The following is a 23,850-nucleotide window of genomic DNA, read 5'->3' as shown; positions in this document are numbered from 1 at the left end:
ATTAGTTATTTAGTTTTAAATTAATGGTGTAGTTGTTGTCACTAAAGGTTTTTTTTTTTTTAACTTTTTTTTCATTTTTTATTTGTGAAGGTTGAAATGTTTTGAACCTAATCAAAATGACAAGAATTAAAATAAGTACAATATAGGGAAATTTTGTTTTGCGTAATCAAATATATAATTGTTTTACAAAAGCAATTTCATTTGTAATATATAGGGAAGTTGCATGTATTGCCTAAATTAAAAATAAATTTATTAAGCCCCCATTTTAATATTAGAACAAGACCCCTAAAATCATTGCTACGGCCCTGAACCCATCCAAAACTCTACCCCACCACCTCGAAAGATCACTTCATCCATCTTAAAATCACCCTATGCATCCTCTTAAACACCCGGCCCCTTACCACACGAAAATCAACCCCAACCATAAAAAAAATTCACCAATTTAGGGGTGTTAATGAGTCGAGTCGAGTCGAGCCGAGCCGAGTACCACCTTATTTATGTTAGCTTCTCTAATAAACAAGATTTGTATTTTTGACATTTGAAAATCTCAATTAGCATAATAATTAAATCTTAATTATAAACTTAAGAATTACATTAACAATTGTGAATATATTAATAAATTCATGAATATTAATAAAAAAAAATAGTTCGTATACAAAAATGTTCATGAATTTATATGAACGAGTATATTTATACCATATCTATGTTCGTGTTCAAGCTTATTTATTAAACGAGCTTCAAACATTATTCAAGCTTGACTCATTTATTAAATAAACGAACATAAACAAGCTTCAACGAAGCTTAAACTCGAGTAGTTTATTGATCGGCTCAGTTCATTTAGGTTCATTTACGCCCCTACATACCACCAAGCAACCGGATCTAAAAGAATTTTGTTAGAGAGAGAAAGAGTGACGATGTGGCGACGATCGATGGTGAGCCAGGCTGGTTTAGGTGGGGGATTAGGGTGTACCGTGCAGGGAAAGGGAATGGGAAGGGAGGGGGTTAGTCCTTTTGTTTTTTATTTTTATTTGTAAAAAATAGGATCAATTAAAAGGTGACATGTGGTAAGTCACCTTATAAAACCGATTATTAACTTTTAAAAATAGTTTAAGGGACTATTTTGAGAAAATAAGAGGTAAAAGTTGACTCGTTTATAAAATATACAAATATTGATTTATTTTAAAATGAGTAGGAAGTAAAAATAGGATTATTCTTTTAACTTTTCCAATTATTAATTCATCTTGTAATAATATTATTGTAAAACAGGTCACTCCGCGCAAGTCTTTGTATTAGCACAACCGAAAAGGGAACCCAATCCTCGAAAGAAGGGAGTCCAAGTAGCAAGCAACGCCTGAAAGAATAGTAGACGTGGCAAGACGTAATCTGTTGTATGCTGATTATCCTCTTACCGCCGGAAACCTGGGCCCATTTCTGTCTTCCTCTGCTTACGTTTATCCAAACTCATTCATTGCATTATTATACCAACTTGTATTTCATAAATGACCTATTTACCCTTACAAAGTGCAAACTATCACTTAGACAAATTCCATACATCACGATTTATTAATATTTTTATGATTGCGTAAACTATCATACTAATGACTATGAATGCAATGTTCTAAACTCATTAAAGAAACGAAACTTTGGTCTAAAGTTTTGTTTATCGGTTTAAACAGTTTGTGTTTATATTAATATGTTGAAAACATTATTTGTAGTTTATGTTTTACAGAGTATCTCATTCCAAAATTGAGTTGGTCACATTTTTAAAAGGTATTATGCGACTTATTATTATCTCATCACTTTGTAACAAATCCAGAGTATAATATATAATATAGTGATGTTGGGCTTTATTTGATTCGTCTCAATTAATAGATTTTTAATATTCAATTGTCATTTTTTTACTAATAAACAACTAACAATATTTATGATTAAAGTGTTGCTTGCCAAACGTGCAATTTCAAATGGGATCTATAAAAGGGGACGGAGGGAATATTTTATAAGTGATCATACGATGTGGGCAACCACACACAAAATGTGCTATATTAATTATTTTCCAATTGTCATCACATGTTTAGTGCTTGTTTGGTCGGCCTTAAAAAAAAAGGAGATTTTATTTCTTGCAAAATCCTATAAATTACAATTGAAGGATTCTCCTCTATTTCATTATGAAATTTTCTACGGTACGTGTTAAAAAGATTGAAATTTTCTAATCATATTAGAAAGCTTACCTACTACTTGTATTGTCAACCAAGAAGTATGTTTCATTTAACAATTTAATTTCTTAGAACATGAGCTTTTGACAAGGAAAAAAACTTTTTTTTTTCCCAGCCAGACAACATAAGATGATATCATAATTCGTTCCACCAATCATCAATTAAAATTATGAATAAATTAGAGGATAATTAAGGTTAAATGAAGCATTAATATGCAAATAACAGGAGTACTTTTCTTTTTTAAAAATTTAGTTTATTTCTTCAATAACATTGCAACAAGTCATTCTCATTATAGATCTTTTGGAGCAAGTTTTGTAAAGTCATCATCCAATATAAACCTATAAGTCAACACAACTCATTTTTTTTTTAATATAAGTATTTCCGATCAGACATCAACTTTCACGATTTTTTCTACTTCTCTTATCTACAAGTCAACACAATTACCATTCCATTATCAACAATTATTGAGGGTGCAAGTGTCATTGATCAAATCACACTTGAAAAACAGATAATTCTTCATTTATGTCCTCTATATATGGAAATATAAAAATATCTTCCCAAGAAAAAAAAAAATAAAAATAAAGGGGCCGAGGAATCTCTTATCCAAATTTATCTACTTTGCTTGATTAATTTTCGTCGGTCCATTTCTTTAAAAACCCCACCTTTCTTCACTTTGATTCCATTTATTTTTCGATTTTAATTTTTCTCTTCAAATAATAGCCTCAATTTTGTTCTCATGGTCCCATCAAAATTTCCCAATTTCTTACCACTTACTATACTATGATCTAACACCCTTTTCATTTTTAGAATTTTTCGAAATTGGGTTTTTGATTTTTTTACAGGAAATTGATCGTTGAGGTCTTTAATAGAAGAATCTCACGCTCTTTGATCGTCATAAAATTCCCAGATTCCTTCAAAGCTTCTCTTTTTATTAACAGGTTTGATGCTGGAATCCGAACAATTTATCCATATTTTGTAATTTGATTTAATTGACTGATTTGCAACAAGAAGTTTAAAATAAATATATACTTGTATTAGGAATTATTTAAGAAATAAGTTAAAAGTAAAGTTTATAATATCCAAATTTTGCACTATTATCGATCATGCTTGATGGATGTAGATTATTAAGCTTCTCTTGTTACTATGTTTCTAGTTTGGACTCTTGGATTGTAGGGGGCCATAAAAGCTAGTGATGTAGACGGGATTTGATCTGAGGTCGTCTTGGGTATCATCCCGAGACTTTTAATTTACATGGGAGTTGTAAACTTGTAATTGATTGAATAGTATTGCTTATTGCATGAAGTATGTTGTTGCCTTTGTGGGTTATGAGTGATGAAAATTCTCTGTTTTGTTGGCTGTTTTTCCTGTAACAGATAACAGATTGTGTATCAGACTTGTGGTCCAGAAGGGTATCACTATAGAAAGTGTGAAATCTTAGTTGTATTTGTATAATAAAAAGAAGGAACATTGTTTTTATGGAAAGCTTTGAAATAGTACTAAGTGGGAATCTATTTTGTGTTTTATGAAGCAGTTATCCAAGATTCAGCTATGTCTTATCTTGCTAGTTGCTAGCTTAAGTTGAGTAGGAAATGGTTTAAGTGTTGGTGAAATTTCTGATGATAGTTTAACTGGTTTAGTAATGAATACTTTTTGGTTACTTGTAAGTTATAATAAACTTGTTCATGTAGTAAAATTGTTGCGACCATTGTTGATCTTAGGACTTGGAAGTAGGAGATGGGGTCATTACACGGACCAGTTGTTTGCCCTACAATTCGTGCGAAGCAGGTTGGTGTTTACCAAGCACCAATTAGTGTCTCTTTGATGAAGGATGCCATGTTCAGAAGTGCATTTTGGGGTTATAAAAGTGTATGTCAGCGATCTACTAACGCGAGCATGCTTACTCGCCCAATTAATGTCCGAAGGTTTGGCACAGTTCATTGCACTTTTAGTTCGTCTTCCAATGGAAGTGGTAACAGAGCAGAAAAGGAAAATGATGAGGATTATGTCAACTCCAGTGTAATTGAAGCTGGTAGGATGTACTCTCATTTTCATTTCACGAGATTGAATGTTGGAATATCAATGGTCTTATATAAACTTCATTAATTCATCTTATAATTTGGTATTCTTCCTTTCTTGATGTGTGTCTGGTATTCCTAGGTCTATAGATACTACAATGTATCTTGCTTTTTAACTTTCAAAAGTGCCAAAGGATAGTATGAGATTATCATTGTGCTGAATGTCTTTTAATGTGCAGCCAATAGCTCTATGCACGAGCTCTTACGACTGGGTATTTATCAGTTGTCTCTCACTTTCTGTCTCTTTTGTAACCATTATCAATTAATAGGATTGTTGGAATATCGTGGGAGAAGAGTTATAAACATATTTTCTAAGGATATTAGTAAACTATGTAAATGGAGAGCTAAATTGCATTCTCTTGTCACATCTAATTTTTCACCTTTGTTGTATTTCAGATGCACTTGAAGCTGTAAATACAGTAGATTAAAAAGTCAATTCTGCATGCCTTCGTTATTGATGCTTTGGTGAATAATGTGTTGCCTGTTTCTAGATTGAGATTTCTTCACGTATTATTTTGAGCATGCTATTAATCAGTATTTTTTTGCTTTATTGTAGTTGAGGTGAAAAGTGGTTCAGATGGTTTCACAATTAAGATGAGAGATGGCAGGTTCTTAAAATGTGTCCATAACAGCCCTCAAGGTGGCCACCTTCCAGATTATGCACCGCATCCGGCCATTGTGCTTAAAATGGAAGATGGAACGGGTCTTCTTCTACCAATAATTGTTTGTATGTACATAGAACTCTCTGCTAACTGATCCATGCATTCATTAAATTCTATTAAATCAATTTAATAACTGTCCAAATTATGTGTTCTTGCAGTGGAGATGCCTAGTGTGTTGCTCATGGCTGCTATCCGTAATGTACACATTGTATGCGTCTATTCTTCAATGCAACTCAATTTTGTTGTGAATTTAATCAGCTACAATATTCATGGTTATTTAAGTTTAATCACAAATGTTCTGATGAAATGTGCAGGCTAGGCCAACAATGTATCAGATTATGAAGGAAATGATTGAGAAGATGGGATATGTAGTAAGTGGGTTAAAAATTAATATTCCTTCCCCGTTAGTAATTTGGTGGATAGTGAAATTCTATCTTTTAAACCCCACAAAGCATACTGCTTAGATCCATCTTTGCAGGTCAAACTTGTCCGTGTAACTAAGAGAGTCCATGAAGCATATTTTGCTCAGTTATATCTCACAAAGGCATGTATATGATTATGTTTACTTTTATAGTTTGTTTACTTTTTCTTGTGAAAAACAATGAATTAATTGTGGAAAGTCATTGATATAGGTTGATAATGAAGATGAATGTATCAGTTTTGACCTTCGACCTTCAGATGCAATTAATATTGCTGTAAGATGCAAGGTACATACATTTTCTTCCAATTTAGTCATTCTTTTGGGTCCTTTGGAATGCTATCTTTTTGTTTAGCCATGGAAAAAAAAAATCTAACTTTACCCTTTTGTACTGACTACTGAGAACTAATTGAAAGATTCTGATTTTGGAATCTTGCCAACTACTGGATTCTTTTGTTACTTTTTGCTTAGGTTCATTGCTAGTTGCCTGATACCCTTGGTATATCAGTTCAGAACTTCAGATTTTGGATCTATATGATTTTAGCTTACTGATATCAGTGTTATGCTTATCTTTTTTGCTATGTGTTGTATTGATATCTCAACTTGTCTTCATTATTGGACCTTCTGTAAAATAGTTTCTGTTAAGCAACACACACACAATATCGTTTGCATTGTTTTAGGCAAGGAAAAAAGTCTGATGCACCTATGATCTGATATTCTGATTTTTAATTTGGTTTCCTCGTATGCTATAATGGATTTACTCAAAGTTGATGTATATGCTTCCCCAGCGGTCCAATTGCTGGTTTGGTTTGACCATTTTATAGAAAGAGCTAAGTAATATGAAGTATATTATTCTCTAGTATCGAGCTCGTACTATATATTAAGACTAGAAAGTTGACCTACTCCTCCTTACACATCATCTACTACAGCATGCTTTCTGTTGAGAAGGAAGAAATTTATATTAAAAGAAGTCAGTCAACTAATGTAAAGTTATTTACTTTTCACTACAAAGATCTCTTTGAACAAGAATATGTAGCGTTTTGTACAAGCATATTTGATTGACTGATACATATCACATAGTGTATCAAACCTTTATAAGCTAAATAGCTTTTTAACCTTTACTCTGAGGACTGAAGCTTATCTGTATCTACACAGGTGCCTATACAAGTAAACAGGAACCTGGCTCAAAGTGATGGTATGAAGATAGTTGAATCTCCAAAGACAATAAATGTGGGCCTTGCATCAGATGTCATGTCATTCACGGAATTGGATCGGTAGGTTATTTTTGGCATCACTTTTGCTCAGGTTTCTGGGCCCTTCTCTTCGGCTATGGACTAGAGTTCATTGAGCTTAGGAACTGGATATATTATGAAAACAACCACTGTATTGTCCCAGTTTCATAGCATGCACAAATTTTACTTTTGTCCATCTACTCTTGAAGCTGTTGCAATGAGCTTAACAGCTTAGAGCCTTAGACACAATCCATCAAAGTAGCTAAAGCTAACACTTGACTGGCTCTTAGACCCTATTTCTCTTACACCTTATCTTTACCAAAAAATTATTTCTACTGATTATTTCTGAAATTAATGATGTTTTTTATGTATGAAATTTATGATTTAAGCTGAAATTGTACCAATTGGAACTGATTTAACTAAAAAATAACTTGCTTATATTGATCAAAACTGATATCCTACCAATTACAACTTATGTCCCCTGATTTTTTTTAATTTTTTTTATTAGTAAATTATTTATTTTTGGTGAAGTGAACAAAGCCTTGTAGCCTTCTAGGGGGGAACTATGTTCCTTAAACTAATAACAAAGAGCCAATTCCCTTTGAATTAGTCATATTATTATGTTTATGAGGTGGATTGGAGGACATTATATCATCATATCTCATACCTATTTAAGATGAGATGAAAGAGTAAACTTGTGTTTGTGAGATGTAATTCTACTATGTGGTGCTTATTTTTAATTTTTTTGGGGTGATTTATAAAAAAATTGCAAACTAATTTATGCTTTGAGGTTCGCTTAAGCAAGCACATGTTTGTTCTGCAAAATCTGCTCTACCATGAGGTTTGTGGCATTAAAGTAGAAGATAACTACTAAATTTCCTGGTTCTCTTGATGCATATTTCATAATTGGTATTGATGTAATGGTGTGTTAATCAATATGGGATATGGTTTTTTATACTTTGAATTTTTCTGTGGATCACAAACTGTGTATTGAATTTTTTTGGGCCCTCATCCAGGCCTAATGGTCAGCCATGTATAGAGACAACAGAATTTAACCTGTTGCGCAACATGCTTAATGCTGCTTGTGAGGAGCGTTATCAAGAAGCAGGTATGATGATTACCTTTTTCCCATCTATTTGTATACTAGTGTTCCTCTACTAGTACATCTGTTTGTATTTAGCTCCACATTTTCAACTACACGTAAATTTAGGTGGAAGCTAACCCTGTGTTGTGTAACATAAGAAGAATGTACAGGAAGCTTTTTAACAAAATTTTCAACCTTATAACACGCTATATATGTTTACATGTCGTATGTGTTGATTGTTGATACCTTGGTGAGTTGGTGCTACAAGATCTCAGAACTCTAAGTTTACATATCTAAGCTCTTAAATTGACTTTGCTTTCACCAACTTTCATGAGAAAAAACTTAATTTGACTCCTATATACGGAGTACTTGTAAAGTAATTTATTATGTTGTTGCGGGTTGACATACATCATGTCAGAGTCTCATACTCTCATCTGAGACTAGCTGTTATACTCGTAGAAATTTAGCATAGCTTGTGTTTGTTATTAATAAGCTTACCCTGCTTGATACATTTCATCTTCTGAATGAAAACCTTTAATTATTTTTTTTGGTTCTCTCATGGTATTGTGCTGTTCTGGCAGCTCAATGGAGGGACAAACTCACCCAACTTCGAGCTAAGAGAAACTGGGCATGACAGGTAAATGAATACCTCTTCTTACAACAGCTAATCGGTACTCATTTTCTAAGTCAATTCCTTTGGTAGAAATGTAAACTGCAATTTCTTGTGTCAGTTCCATCAATAACTTGTTTGGTATTAGCTCATGCAGAGTTGCAGAAAGCAAACATTGTACATTGTATATAATTTTATGAAGCTGAAGATTATGCTGGTTCCTCAAGCGGATCAAAATGCCCTTTTTAGTGTTCTCTGTGTTAATAAATGCTATAATCATATTTGTGAATAGTAGCTATAGATGAACAACCTTTACTCCCATGATAATGGAACTTACTGTTACTCTTGAGTATGGTTCAGGCTGCAAGGTTGTATTGGTAATGTCCTTCACTTTTAGGCTGTAATTCAAACACGAACGACATGAATGTTGCATTGGCTATGGATATGAGTCCATATGACACTCAGGTGGTAAACTGATACGAGTATATGCTTTCAAGTTTCAAGCTTCTAAAACTTAAAATGATGTATAATTGGATCTCAGATATTTCACTTTGTTTAAATTGCTGTCATACACTCATAGTATTGCTTGGGAGTTGGTACTACTTGGAAGCTTCTAATTTTAGTTATGTTTAATAATAGTAAGCTCATAATCTTAAGAAAGGAACTTTGTATAAACTTCTTGCTGATCTTTTAGGTGGGAAGATTTTGTCCAAGAGATTGATTTTTTTCGTATCTTTCTCTGCTTTTAGAATAACTTGTTCAAGAATCCATGGAGTTTTATGTTTTATGTAAGACCCCAGGCAAGCTTGCAACTAAGCAAGACCCCTTGGGAGGGTCTTCGGGGTATGAAAATCCCTACTCCATACGTGACTTTAGTGGAGATTGATTTCGACTTTTCGAGGTTATAAGATACAATCCTTACCACTCGACTAAATATTATTTAGTAGGGTCTTCAATAATGGAGTTTTATGGTTGTTTACCGTGTCGGTAGATTTCGTTGATTGACTAAGTTCTTGCCAATGCATGACAGGAGGAAATTGAGAAGGACCTCATTCATATCATTATAAAAAGAACAAGATAAATCCGTACATTACATTTAGATAGATACATCTTGGATTCTTTCTAAAGCATCCACACATTGTTGTTTCTTATATTTTGATGGACCCTTTCTTCAATAGTAGAAGAAAAGTCATTGTTCCTTTTGTTTTATAATTTTGACAAATAATGTGAGTATAAATGATGATTAAACTAATTAACAAGAAATGTTATTAATTAGTTTATTTTTAGAAGTTCATGGTGCCAAATCAATTCTATAAATCTCCTTTGAAGTCATGTTTAATGAAAATATCAATAATAGTAGGTGTTGGATTTCTAGTGGCAAAATGGATTAATGGTCATTTTGTAACCAATTGTCATTAAATACACATATTGTACTTTAGGTCACTTAAATGGGCCCCAAATGTTCCTTTAATTCTGTCTAAGAAATTTAGAAAATACATTTTTGATACGAGTAGTATTTTACTATATTTTGTTGCTTCAAGTTTTCTAACAATTTTTGACATTTTTGTCAATGAGGAACACAAAATAATGCGAATTAGTTGAAATATTACACGACACTTTGACGATTAGGTAGCATTACAGATTTTAAAAGTTTGCATAAATTTTTACTTTTTTTATTTTAGTTTTGTGATATATGTGTAGGATTAAAAAAAGGAAAATCATAAAAAAGAGGGTTAAAATATCTCTATTGAATTGCTACTTTTCTCAAATTGTGTTGTCTAATGGCATACTAACTCCGTACCAGATTTAATTGTATGATATATAATTAGTGCTTGAAAATAGTATCATAATGAAATATAAAGGGTAAGAAGTTGGAAGAATCGGTAAAAAGGGAGAAAAGTAGTTGAATTAGATATGATAATGCTGACCTAATCTACAATTATCTACTGCCCACTGGTATCTCATACCTAAATCAAACCCAAATTGAGTCATTCCAAGATTTCCAACCTGAATAAATATATAACTAAAATCACTCTGATTTTCTCGTTGTATTATATTGAACAACCGACCTATCAACCTTAAAAGTAATCCGCCCGTAATGAGATCTCACTTGACTATTAGCTACTCTAAAATGACTACTCTAAATTAAGATACATTCTCTATACGTTTGATTTTCACTTATATGAACTTAAATGCGCGTTCTATTCAACTGAACTCAATTGACCATAACTAATTAGAGTTATGTTATCTTATCCAAACTTATTATTATTATGCAATAAACGAAAATAAAGTTTTTTACACCCAAAAATGCAGCCAATAATAAATAGACATCCACCTCACCTCTATTATTTATTATTACACTTATATCTAGAAAAACCATAAATAAATAAATAAATAAAAGAAAGAGAGAGAAAAGAGGCGGGAATAAAAACGGTAAGGCAATCGGAAAAGTAAACGTGTCATTGAAAGCAATCACAAAAGGGACCCACTTTAAGTGCGTGTCACCCTCGATATATCAAATACCACCATTTCCATTACCAAACTATAAACCGCGAAACTCCCTGCCACAAAATTCATACCTCTTTTAAACCCTAACTTTCTGTCATTTCAATTTTTCCCAACTAATTAAATCAAATAAATTTAATCTTTTGATTTTTTCAAATTTTTGAAATTTTCGGCCGAATAGAAAAATTAAAATTGGGGATTCTTTGAATTTTCTTCAATCCACTTTAACTCCACTTTCTTTTTGCATTTCTTTCTCTCCCCTCTAATTCCAGGTATTTATCTTTTTCTTTTTTTTTTTTTTTTTTTTTATTTTTTTTTATGAAATTATAATCATTATTTCATTTACATATTTCGTGAAATTGAATGGTATAGTTTAATTTGATGATTTTTTTGTTTTTGTGGGAAGTTTATCAATGGAGAAATCGAAAATTTGTTGAAGTTTTAAAGAATGGAGTTAGGGAGGAATTCCAGCTTGTCTGGCCCACTTGACTTTGCTCGTCCTTGTAAGTTTCAATTATTCCTTTTTTTTTCTCAATCCCCAATTTTAGATTTTTTGCACTTTTGAATAATTATTATCATGCATAGTTTAAATTCTAAATTATGTGTTTTTTTGATTAATTGCTGCTTTGAATTTTTTTCCCTTATAATTTTGCAATATTATGTAATGTGCTATTTAATTGTGTCTATGAGAGGATGTCTAGTTAGCTAAAGGCGGGATTCGAAACTTAGGATCAAATTTCGTCTACATCATTTTCTCGGGTGGTCTGGAATTATGGGATGTTAGGAAAAGGTTGTCATCTATACTTTACAGTATTGAGATACATTTTCATGTGTCATTTCAAAAGATAAGTAGTATGTTATTGATAGCATTGTAGTTGGATTATGTGTTCTGTTAAGAATCACTGTGTTAGTGATTTCTTGTAGTATGAAAGACTGTTTTTCTCTGTTGGTGGTCTTTTCATTAATGATCACTGATCACTTGTATCAAGCTCGAGTTTGGGGGTGTAATCATGTTTTAACATAGTTAATGTACTGTAGGGGAGTGCGAGTTAATAAGGATACTGTAGATAGATGTCTGCGAAAATGTAGAATCGAGAGCTTACATTGATCAGATTGATGCTTAAATATAGCCTTTTAGCTATGAACTTCTGTTTTCTATAAGTATTAGTGTAGTACTTTGTATGTGGTAGAGGGGAAAGAGTTACTAAGGTTACTTGAAAGGTTTACAGATGGCTGTGATACATAGAATTAAAGTTTTACGTTGACACTCAACTGACTCAAGGATAGCCTTGGAGCTATTAGCTTGTTCTAGATCATGTTTTCGGAACGTAATATTTTAGCCGCTCCCTAATTTATATCGAACCTGTCCTTAGAGAAGAGCATTTTATCTGACAAGCTTATAGCTTGTATATATTTTTTTTTTGTTCAATGATATGAAACAATGTAACAGAGGTTTACTAAGTTGTTATATAATGTTTGCAGGCTTTGAAGGTTCAACAAGTCGTGAAAGAAAAGAGCGGAAATCAGATGTTGAGATATCAGAAGATGAGAAGAAGAAGAAGATTGGTGGTTTTAAAAAGAGAGCAATTAACGCATCCAGTAAAATAAGGCGTTCACTCAGCAAGAAAAAAGGCAAGAGGAAGGTTGAGGGCCTTCCTTCTGTTTCTATAAAGGATGTACGAGATGTTAAGGAAGTGCAGGCTGTACAAGCATTTCGACAAGCACTGGCTTCGGATGAGTTACTACCTGCAAGACATGATAATTATTACACCTTGCTGAGGTAATCTTATCTTTCAGTTGGTGATAGCAGGCTATACCACGATCTACTATTAAGGCTTTTCTGTTCCCTATAAATGTTCTATGCTGTGGTCTAATGACTGCAGTTAAGTTGCTGTCTTCTTTTGTATTGTTGTATTATGAATGAATTGCTGACACAATTTGCTTTTTGTCAAGTACTGATTGCCTGAAACCTTTGGATATATTGTTTAGTAGCAATTGTTTGGTATCTATTTCATTCAATGGAATATTTTTTCTGAATGATGTATTGGTATCTTGAAAATTCACCCTTACAGGTTTTTGAAGGCAAGAAAGTTTGACATTGAGAAGGCAAAGCAGATGTGGGCTGATATGCTCAAGTGGAGAGAAGAATTTGGTGCCGACACTATACTTGAGGTCAGTGTTTAACTCATTGACATTGATCTGAGTAGTTGCACAGAGAACCAGCCTTCTGCTGCCTCAATAGTTTGACAGTATGGATTACTCTTCTGTTATATGTTCAATCCTTTTAAAAAAATGACTTCTTGTTTGCTTTCTGTCAGGATTTTGAGTACCATGAGTTGGACGAGGTCTTAAAGTATTATCCCCAGGGATTTCATGGTGTGGACAAAGATGGGCGGCCTGTCTATCTTTACCTACTGGGAAAGGTTGATACAGAGAAGCTTATGCATGTAACTACAATGGAACGATACCTCAAATATCATGCACAAGATTTTGAAAGGTGCTTTGCACTGAAATATCCAGCTTGCTCCATTGCTGCAAAAAGGCATATAGATTCAAATACAACTATTCTCGATGTTCAAGGCGTGGTATGTTGCCTATTTCACTTGCTTTCTGTTCAACAATCAGTGGGCAGAGGTGCATAAAAAGAGTTACAATTTATTTTCTTACTTATCATCAGGGCTATAAAAACCTAACAAAACCTGCTCGTGAACTGATAATGCGGCTACAAAAAATTGATAACGACAACTATCCTGAGGTATGTTGAGTAGCTACAAACTGTTTTGTTGAATTCAATAACAATTATTTAAATGTATCTGATTACCACCTACATGTGCTGTTTCTTATGTTTGTTGTGTGTACATTTCTGCAGACTCTTTACCGAATGTATATCATTAATGCTGGCAATGGCTTTAAATTGGTCTGGAATGTAATCAAGCCTTTTCTTGATCCTCATACGACATCCAAAATTCATGTAAAACTTAAGAATGCTTAAATATGCTTACAACCAAGATCTATTAGTTAATCACCTTCTAGTTATATGAAATTTTTTGATTTTCATATCATTGTCAGGTCCTTGGCCCCAAATATCAGAGCAAACTGTTAGAGATCATTGACAAAAGGTAATCTCTCTCACTGGATACCCATGTTGGTTGTCCTTTTGTATGGTCAACCTTCTACTGAAGACAAGTATAACTGTATAGCCTATTTAGCTTTACTTATTGTTTGAATTGATTGCCTCATACAGCCAATTGCCTGAATTTCTTGGCGGTACATGCAATTGTGCAGATCAAGGAGGTTGTGTAAGGTCTGACAAGGGACCATGGAAAGATCCTGAAATCTTAAAGGTTCTTAAAAATGAGCAGTCATGTGAAAATTCTATGACTGTATTTTCAAGTTGACAAATTTTTTAAGTTTTTGACTTTTTGAATTCTGATTGATTACCTGCAGTTGATTCAATCTGGCGAAGCCGAAGTAGCTATATCAAACAGTGAAGGCAGGGTTATTGCTTATAACAAGATGGTATATTAAATTTCTCGAATAGAATTCTCTGTGGGTACAGAAAAGTTGTTACAGCTATGTTTGCATATTATTTGTTTGTCCTGATGTTACTTATGTATTTTTGCTTGACCAGATTAAAAATAATGACACATCAACAGCAGAGTCTGGATCTGAAGTTGAAGAATTTTCTTCTTCTAGAGCACCTAGGGCTTCTTTAGAGTTAAAATTGATGCCAGTGGATGAAGAAGTAAGCCCTCATGTACCCAATAACTGATAGACATGGCTTCCATGATATTAAGTTAATATTTTGCATCAGTGTTTTGATTGGGATTTTTTATTTTTAGGCTCTTTCAATCTGGGGGTTTATTAAAATTCGACCTTATCTCCTTCCATTACTATTTCCTCATCAGTTTTGGCTAGTTAGAGGCTGTAGGTTGATTCTTAATACTGCACAGGATATATCTCAGAACATTAAGAATTGCCTAATCATAAAACAATGATATCTAAAGCTGCTTAGCTAGTCATAAGAAAATTCTGATTGTCTTGGACAGGCAATTGGTAATATACTTTTGAAATGTCGGCCTAAACTAGAATAATTTAACCCTTATTCCTCTCTCCGTTTTTTATTTTTTTTATTTGAGACTTTGAGAGAGGTTTGGTGGCGGGAGGGGGGGGGGGGGTTAGGGCTGGATTTTTCACTTGATAAAGTTGTATGTAATTTGAAGATAGAGGGCAAAAGAGGAGATCCTGACAGGAAATAATTTTTGCAGGCTCGGATAGCCAGAAATAGTGGCTCTACTGGTGGCTTTCCTGATAATGATGAAAATGTTCCTGTAGTTGTGAAGCACTTGGATTCGGAATCTGTAGGAGTTGTCTCCACTGATCAGTCTAATCCATCCACAGGTTAGCATACCAATTCTAAAGTGTAAGAGTGTACTATTTCATTCAAAATCATGTATTTATGGTCGTATGTTTGCTATTGCGTACTAGTAGTTGGGCTGCATTTTTTCTCTTTTTCGTTTTATGTTGTGTTTCGTTTTTTCCTTCTGGAAGAGCTAGTTCAACTTGGACTAGATTTTATTGTTTGCCTGTGAGATAATTGTCTAATTTGATTTTTCAGCATGTCTAGTGTAATTTATTGCAGAGACAATATCTCAACAATCTGCAAACGTAGAGCAAAGTCATTTCCGATTTTTCGCTGGAGTCCTGGCCTTCTTTGTGACCTTATTTGCTTTCTTCCGATCAGCAACGATGAAAGTTTCTCGAGAAGTTCCCATGTTTATATTGAATTTTGCCCGCAACCTTCATGATATACTTGGACCAGATTTTAAAGAGAATTTGCAACAACCTGCAGTGAGTCCAGACATGACAGAGACAGAATTTCGCATAATTACACTCAGAAGGCTCAGTGATCTTGAAGAGAACATAAAAACATTGCAGACAAAGCCAATGCAGATGCCTTCTGAGAAAGAGGAGTTGCTAAATGCTGCAATATATCGAGTAGATGCACTGGAAGCAGAATTGATTGCAACCAAAAAGGTAGCTCTCTTAATTGTAAATTTGTTACCATTATTATTATTAGTTTGTAATGAACTGTTGATGTGAAATGAATAGAAAAACTACAGGGGCAACTCTTCTTGTGTTCTTCTACAGGAAAAATTAAATAAGTCCGAAGGTTTTATGGTTCATTTATATCTTTGTTTGATGAACAGGCACTACATGAAGCTTTGATGAGGCAGGAAGATTTGCTTGCATTCTTTGATGCACAAGAATCTGTTAGATTCCGGGTATATAATCATGAAAACCTTGTTCCTTAACCTATTGATGTGAACGCGGACTTTCCCTAGATGTTTGTTGCTTAAGTGTATCATGGCTTATGTGTATTATTCAATCTGCAGAGGAGAAGGTTCTGCTGGTGAAGAATGGATTGCTGCTTACAGGGGGAAACTTGCCATATTCTTTGGGTCTCTTTCTCGGCATTGTGTATTGGGGTAGAGTTTTTAATTAACAGAGGATCCTCCTGTATTTTCTGTACAGTATAGAGTTTCATATTTTTCTCCTGAGGTTAATATTAAAAGAAATGAGAGAAAAGTTAGTACTCGCATGCGTTTTCTAGTTTGTCTACTGTTGACATTTCTTGCAATTGCCTGTCTCAAGTGAAAATCATAGGTGCGGATGATATCTACTGATGTTTTTTACAGCATCCCTAATGATATACTTCGTATATGACCATTTGATGAGACCATCCCTGCCCAAAGATATTTCCAATTTCAATCAAACAAAACTGAGCAACTTGTCAATATCCCTTAAAAAGTTGGATCATCACCACAATAACATGGTAGCCAAGTCCTTGGATTTAAAACCAGGACCAAGTAGATTCCTGACTGAGTATATATTTGACCACAAATAAGCAGGCGTTATATATTTCTGATTTATGCATTCATTGAAACAAGACAGTACACATTGTGTTAACTTGCTATGATCTGCTCTATGAGTATGCAGGGAGATGTTTTCTTTAAAGCTTACATGTATTTTTATGTAAAAAAATGACATTAGATCGAAATATTATAGAACCTGTTTTTCATGTTAATGTTCCTTGTGCTTCACAGAAGCTAGCAGCAAAGCAGCATAAAGAAAATATGGCCTATAAAAGCGCACCTCAAACGTAGACAGATTATGAAGCTCTTGCTTTACAATACAAGACAGAATTGGCATTTCTCTTTGATAACAGCATAAAGAACTGAGTTGCAAATAATCAGATTTTTTTTTTTTTTTTTTTTCTTGTTTACAGGCAAAAAAAAAATTAACACTGGGTAGCAGCTAAAACTATGTAGCAATAGAAAACAAGTACCCATACACACATCATTTTAGTTTCTTCTCATCTTTTTAGTGTTCCTTCTAAGCGCCAACACTGACTATATAGACGGAGCTCTGGAATTTCCTCAGCTTATTAACAATATATACAGGATCAGCTTATTAACAATATATACAGGATCAGCTTCTCCGGTGAATGTTAGTATTTTATGATGGGCTGTGATTATTTTCATCACTTTCAGTCTGCAATTTGAGCAGTGAAGATCCACTGATACTATAGTTTTCTGCATCAACCATAACTAGTCAGATTAGCTAATACTATACCCAACCAGTGCACACAGCATAATTACGCTTGATAATAATACAAGTACTATGTAAAATTAGTTTTGATCTGTTAACATCAGCGTGACTCTGTAAAACAATAAGATCAACCAGCAGAAAAACCTGTAAAATAATTTTAGCTTCTTCAGAAATGAAGGGGGAGGAACACGAGTGGTACCGAGAATGTGAATACAAAGACAGAATTTGCTAACAGATTCTGCTGCACACTGTATAAGGTTAAATTGAAGCACTCAAAGCAAAAAGATGAAATGAAAAAGATCAAACATTGGACATAATGCTGTAAGAACTAGATACACAAATGGAGAATAAACTTTCTTGTGAATGAAGTTGGCAAGGAACAAAAACTAGAGAACCCATTTATAGATTCATGTTCACTACTCCTTTCTGATATTTTCAAACTCAGACGCAAGCAAGAATAAGTTTGTGGAATTCTATCTACAGAATTTATCTTGGCAGTTACTCAGGGACCAGTTGTCCAGTTATAATTATGGTCATGACGATGCTAGACGATATATGTCAATTATATGCATTTACTCACCAAATATGGAACCTGATGAGGCCATCCGTGGCATAGTGTTCCATCCCAGTGATGCATGAGAGTTCATCATCAGCCAAGCAAAGCTATAATCGATTATGAATTTTGACGTCCAAACTGCATATAATGAAATTAGATATTACTTCAACAGAAGAATCACTATAGCAGCTAGTAATACACACCTACTCACTCACATATATGAACTGATTTTAGTTCTCCAATCAAACTATGACCAATAATTCATCAAAAAGTAAGTTCCTCCGAGTCTCCGACCCTAATGGCAACAGATCATTCAATTTACATGGGGCAACTCTCTAATTCCATTTCACCCTACAATTCTTGCTCAAGAACTATGAATGAATTGGGAGGCACTGAAGTGGTCGAAAAACAAATTTCCTAGAATCCTAGAGCTACATATCCAGTAAAACCTCACGCAGGCGTGTTGCAATATCAAGCTAATACATACAATAAGGTTAAGAGAGAGCATAAGAACAAAAACAATGAAATAATCACAAACTTATAACTCCTGTTGCATGAATCATAAAATACTTGACAGCTACATTCCTTTATCTGGATCGTTTAATTAACATCAATCCATGATCAATAAAAATGCATACTTAGGAAAGGCAGAAATTCATAGTTGAGGTAACACTAAATGTTCATGTACCACAAAAGGACATTAAGAATTACATATTGACATATTGTACATACATACATATCAAAATCTTACATATTACAGATGAAATTTAAACACGAGGACTTGAGGAGCATCAAATATTGCAATCTAATCTATAGACAGTTTGACATGAGCAGTCGAGACTCGAGCATGCCTAAGATAACAATATTATCTTACAGAGTTAACTAGGTTACAGCAGCTAAGGACAATTTGTCAGGTTATGTCGATTTTAATGAAACTGTGCAATCCTCAACAATCTATACCAAGCAAAACCTTTTAAGAAGTCTTTTCAATCTCAATATCCAGTTTCATACCCCTCAATGGTTTCCCCATCTGCAGCACCACGCTCTACTTTGACCATCTTCTTGTAACTTTTGACTATTTTCTGATCCAGCTCATAGTAGTATTCCATATTATTCAAGGGTTTCATATCAAGGTCGATAAAAAATCCCTGCAAGAGTGCACGGAACATAAGACCATCAAAGAGTAAAAGATTGAGATTAAAGTACCGTGAGAAACTAGCGTAAATAAGCATATGTAAGCACAACACATTCTTGATACCATTAAATTACCAATAGGCATCCGATTTACCAATCGCAAACTATATGTCAAGCGCACTGTAGAAGGATCCTAGAACATAAAAAAATTACAAGATTCTTGAGTGAAATGGGGGGGGGGGGGGGGGGAGGGAGTCAATTAATTTATCAGTATTATCATCGTGTTAAACACCTTCATTTAAACCCAGCTAACTGCAGAAACTTTCTCTGTTGAATACAGGTATACAGTCATGGTCGTTTTCTGTGATATTAACATAATACAGCTGAAGCGAACTTAAAAATAGATCAGGATAGATCTTTACCTTGACATCAAACCTTTGCTTTGTTGCATCCAGGTATATTGTTCTATAGTGTGATTCTTGATCATCATCTTCCCTTGGACGAAAACTAATCATTAAACTACAGTCCTTGGCTGTTGCAGCTATCAAGTAGTCCCTTACAATCTTCAGACTTTCATCTACAGGGATTGAATGCAGAGAGCTATACTTTCCTAATTGCCTGTCTTCACCGGAATCTTTACATATCTTGCAAGGCTGGGAAACAATATCATAATAAGCATGAATTGCCCCTTCCACGTCAAATTTGTCAAGCTTTTGGACTTCAAGTAACCTGTCTAGTACACCGGATTTAAGTATTGCCTCTCCTACAAGATGCACAAAATTCCTTTTATGCAAACCATTTTCTCCATGCAAGAAAGATTTAAGATTATCTTCAAATGCTTCAACCTTAACAGAATCTATCCCTTGGTCACCACCCCCCATGCCCCCATATATTAGGGAGCTATTTAGAAAAACCCGCAGATTATTCTGTGGATTTGCAAAGAGAGCCTTAAATGCTTTATGTATTCGCTCCCTTGATCCAGAGAATAAATCCAATGGGTCATATTCGCTCAATTGCTGTATCTGAAAAATAAACAGAGCCTCATGTCTCACTATCAGGAATACCAAATGATCAGCATCAAAGTCATCCTCAGGTAGAAAGTAATGGCATTTATCTATTGGCACATTGCATATGCAAATATATCACTATTTGATTACATCTCCTTAAATAAAGATCATGCAAAGAGAATTAATGGGGGTTACCTTCTGTTGTTTTAATTTAAGGACTTGGTGCATTCTAAAACGAGATACATTCTTCTTGATGGCATTTTCATCAGCTATGAAGCTCGAAGATGGAAGAAATCCCCACTTGGGCTGCTCATGGGAGACAATAGATTATTAGATAAGAAGATCAGATTTTTACTAATTTGGGTCAGTTAATTGAGAATGAAATCTATTTTATTATTCATTAAAATGAGTTTTGTCATATGAAATTTAAACCACCTTAATTTCCACGGACAGGCATGGTTTTCCTTTAGATGTGCCTACAAGAAAACCAAACAGAATGATCAAGAAGGTAATTTGAAGCAAGCAATGAGTAGTCACTTTTTTTTTTATTAAAAAAAATATTACTGTAATAAAAAGCAAAGAGAAATAAAAACAAAACACAAACATATTAAGCACAATGTCTGCTCTATGACAAGAACGAACAAACTTACATAGACAAAATTCAGTGAAATAAAATCCAAGTTTTAAAACAATGTAGAATTGGAAGAAGCAATCATAAGGATTTATAATATCTAAAACCCTAGCAAGCTATAACACACTGTATAATAATCAAATACCATATCTAATCTCAAATTTATTTGACATATTACTTGGATAAAATAATGTTATGATAACATATAAACTCATGTTTTCTGAAAGTGATAACATAATTCATCATATCACTTCCTCTATAAAACAAGCAGCAACATGATATAGACTAAGGCTACATATATCATTGCAATCATCAATATAACACCAGAAAGGAATACGATTATATCTGAAGTGAAACTCAGGTATGCGCTACTTTTCTACTTTTCTGACCTTGCTACATAAGGGAAACTCAGGTCGGTGTAAATATCAAAAAGAAATAGAGAAGCGAAAGGATAAAAAAAAAATTATATTGTTTCCTAGTGCTACTTACCTTGGGGGAATACTGAATGATCTGACATTAGCAGCACAGAATCAGCACCGCAATCCACACTGGCAGCACTAACTCTCCAACCAGGGCGCTGGGAGAGAACATTTCTTTCAACCAATTCCAGAAATTCCCTTGATACAAGAATCTTTACCTGCATGTTTGCAAAAAACAAGATTTGTCAGCGCGCTTCTACTTCTACAATTTCCTGAGTCTTAAAATGAGCGGATCACAATACTCTCCAAAGAGTAATACTAGTTGTACAAATTTGAAGCACATTTCTTTAAGGTTTCCACAAAACCTTAACATCGAGATATTTTTCATGGCTGATTAAGTGTTGTAGTGAAGGATGATGGTAGATCAAAAGCATGATAATGATATGATAAAGAGAAAATTATACAATCACATCCTCTACAGTCTACAGTCGATTTGAATATGTAATTAAAAAGAAAATGAGGATAGAAAAAATGGCCTAAACTCCTCAAGTTTACGGCTTTGCTCAACAGTATCCTTAGTAATTGAGTTATTACCTGACTATGCAACAAACTTCAGAAATTTAAAAATAAAAGAAAATAAAACAAACAAACAAACAGACAAACAAACCTAGCATTTTTGAACTTCTTTATCCGTTACAGGCTTACAGGTGGTTGTCATTAGACTAATCATTCATTTTCCTTCTTCGTTATGCTTCAAAACAGACGCTAATTTAACTCTAAGATAAGCACAGTCTCATGTAGACTTTAGAGTCTAAACACACCACCACAGAATTTCCATGCATAAGAAATCGACATAATACTCTTCATGACAACATTAGTGATGGCCTTTTAACATAGCAGTTTCACCAAATTGAGTTTTTTACCCAACAAACAGGACATAGACAAACTGAAATTAAACAAGCACCAAATTACACTAGCAATATACAATAGTCACAAGTCAACATACCCCAGGATCAACAAACTCTGATCCTAACAGTGGGATCATCACACATTGCACATACATCTGCTCAGCAACCTCCTTGTTTGGGGATGTAACAATATCTGCTACATCTTTCCATAAGCTACATTCATGCTTGGACAAAACCGAGCGTTCGGTCTCTTTTATTGACCCATTCCTCGGGACCTTTGGCACCCGTATTATTTTCCCACTCTGCACAAGGGTGGAAACTGATCAACAACTGGAAGTAATTCACATACAGTCCAACAAGGCAACAAGTATGCAAATTATCATTAGCAATAATGCTCTAAAACAGCCAACAGCCATCCAATGACCTGTTTTGTTCACATTATTTCCACTTTCGGGAAAAAGTAAATTCCAACAAAGGTTAAACAGACTAGAAAGTTTAAATAAGACAATTTCAGGAAATACAAGTTCAAATTAGTTCAAATAAGTTAAGTTTGGGAAAATAGGGACTATCAAAGTTCATTTACAACCGATAAAAGTTCTAATAAGTTCAGTCGAGTTCGGATGAATTCAAATATATAAAATAACCAAGTGAATTGAACACACACTAAGTTAGGACTCAACATAAAGAATTTTGTTCTTGTCAATTCTATGAATAATCATATCATCAGCTATTAATCAAATATAGCGTATTGATGTTAGGCAAGATAGATAACTTAAAGACTAATACAATACCAATTTCAGCAGTATAATTTTATTGAAGAGAATTCCTCAAAAAAAATTATACTGAAGTGAATAAAGTACATAATTTTTTAACAAAACTATACAAAGAAGACAGTAAAAGTGAAACATCAGTTCAAATGAAGCTTAAAATTGGAAAGTGAATCAGATATAAAGATAATAAGCCATTAAAATAACATGCAATACATTTAAAGTGCAGGAATCCAAAAAGATTATAAAAAAACATACAAAGGTAGGAGATGATCCAGAGTATGCAAGAACTAAATTAATTGCTCCTTCCCCTCTGTAATACCAATCACCTGCATCTTTTTTCTCCAAAACAACCTTCATTCTGCAATTTAAATAATCAAAAAAATCAAAACTGAATCTCAAAATACAAATTCACACAAACTAAATTCAAGTATGTAAAATTTCAGAAATGGGTATCAACAATTGGTCCAAAATTCCACAAAGTAGAGTACCCTTTTGGAATTGTATTGAATTAAACTAAAATAAAATAGAGAGAAAAAAGATTAATTAAAAAAAAATATTCTTTTAATATTAATAAATACGCAAATGAAGAAAAAAGTACATGTGAAGTGTGAATTGAGATTCTGTCTTAGCAAACAATAAGACAGTGGAACATTAGGTGTGATTTTCAAGAAATTCAGCATCTTTTGTAGAATAAAATTGTTGGAATTAAGAATTAAGATGAAAGTGCAAAAAAAACAAATAAACAATTATCATCTGAATCTACATTTTCAAGTAAAAAGTCAAAATTGAAAGGGACTAGAAAGTTGAATGAGTGACTACATTTTTTACTATTTAAGATGGGTTGAAGTTGGAGATCTGAGTATGATAACTGGGTGTCTGAAATATGAAGCAATTCGCCGGTAAAAATGGCGGAATTCAACCGGAGAAAAGGGTTATTCCGGTTGATTTGGAGATATTTTGCTTGATTAATTTGGTGCTGGAATTGTTATAGTTTAATGTTGGTTTATAGTGGGG

At 33.7% G+C, this 23,850-nt stretch overlaps 3 protein-coding genes across 7 annotated transcripts; 2 read left to right on the top strand and 1 right to left on the bottom strand.

The window, feature by feature from the left end:
• The first annotated feature begins 2,875 nt into the window (after positions 1-2,875).
• LOC145613192 (bifunctional nuclease 1-like) lies at positions 2,876-9,026 on the top strand. 2 transcript variants are annotated; one of them, XM_081668256.1, is made up of 11 exons: positions 2,876-3,151; positions 3,932-4,242; positions 4,845-5,015; positions 5,109-5,158; positions 5,265-5,321; positions 5,429-5,494; positions 5,583-5,657; positions 6,524-6,642; positions 7,617-7,708; positions 8,266-8,321; positions 8,452-9,026. In XM_081668256.1, the coding sequence occupies exons 2-10, from the start codon at positions 3,948-3,950 to the stop codon at positions 8,316-8,318; spliced, it is 978 nt and encodes a 325-aa protein (XP_081524382.1). In that variant the 5' UTR covers positions 2,876-3,151; positions 3,932-3,947; the 3' UTR covers positions 8,319-8,321; positions 8,452-9,026. The 2 variants fall into 2 exon arrangements, with proteins under 2 accessions (XP_081524382.1, XP_081524381.1); XM_081668255.1 differs by having other exon boundaries at positions 2,877-3,151; positions 8,443-9,026.
• A 1,801-nt stretch (positions 9,027-10,827) lies between these two features.
• On the top strand, positions 10,828-16,401 carry LOC145614178 (phosphatidylinositol/phosphatidylcholine transfer protein SFH8-like). 2 transcript variants are annotated; one of them, XM_081669187.1, is made up of 15 exons: positions 10,828-11,071; positions 11,206-11,302; positions 12,282-12,579; positions 12,872-12,971; positions 13,118-13,384; positions 13,477-13,554; positions 13,669-13,770; positions 13,869-13,918; positions 14,044-14,143; positions 14,247-14,318; positions 14,431-14,544; positions 15,068-15,200; positions 15,442-15,836; positions 16,010-16,084; positions 16,196-16,401. In XM_081669187.1, exons 2-15 carry the CDS (start codon positions 11,248-11,250, stop codon positions 16,214-16,216), a joined length of 1,860 nt encoding a protein of 619 aa, XP_081525313.1. In that variant the 5' UTR covers positions 10,828-11,071; positions 11,206-11,247; the 3' UTR covers positions 16,217-16,401. The 2 variants fall into 2 exon arrangements, with proteins under 2 accessions (XP_081525313.1, XP_081525314.1); XM_081669188.1 differs by lacking the exons at positions 16,010-16,084; positions 16,196-16,401 and having other exon boundaries at positions 15,418-15,552.
• Positions 16,402-17,991: 1,590 nt separating this feature from the next.
• Positions 17,992-23,850, bottom strand: LOC145614179 (inositol-pentakisphosphate 2-kinase-like). 3 transcript variants are annotated; one of them, XM_081669189.1, is made up of 9 exons: positions 23,656-23,850; positions 23,092-23,194; positions 22,165-22,368; positions 21,229-21,376; positions 20,544-20,584; positions 20,304-20,414; positions 19,524-20,123; positions 18,979-19,115; positions 17,992-18,105 (listed from the first exon to the last, which is right to left on the bottom strand). In XM_081669189.1, exons 2-9 carry the CDS (start codon positions 23,191-23,193, stop codon positions 18,075-18,077), a joined length of 1,374 nt encoding a protein of 457 aa, XP_081525315.1. In that variant the 5' UTR covers position 23,194; positions 23,656-23,850; the 3' UTR covers positions 17,992-18,074. The 3 variants fall into 3 exon arrangements, with proteins under 3 accessions (XP_081525315.1, XP_081525317.1, XP_081525318.1); XM_081669191.1 differs by lacking the exon at positions 23,656-23,850 and adding an exon at positions 23,435-23,525; XM_081669192.1 differs by lacking the exon at positions 17,992-18,105 and having other exon boundaries at positions 18,653-19,115.

Source organism: Chenopodium album, chromosome 25 (assembly GCF_948465745.1).
Source record: "Chenopodium album chromosome 25, dcCheAlbu1.1, whole genome shotgun sequence".
Lineage (NCBI taxonomy): Eukaryota > Viridiplantae > Streptophyta > Magnoliopsida > Caryophyllales > Amaranthaceae > Chenopodium > Chenopodium album.
The sequence above is the reverse complement of the archived record's forward strand: the minus strand, read 5'-3'. Positions and strand labels throughout refer to the sequence as shown.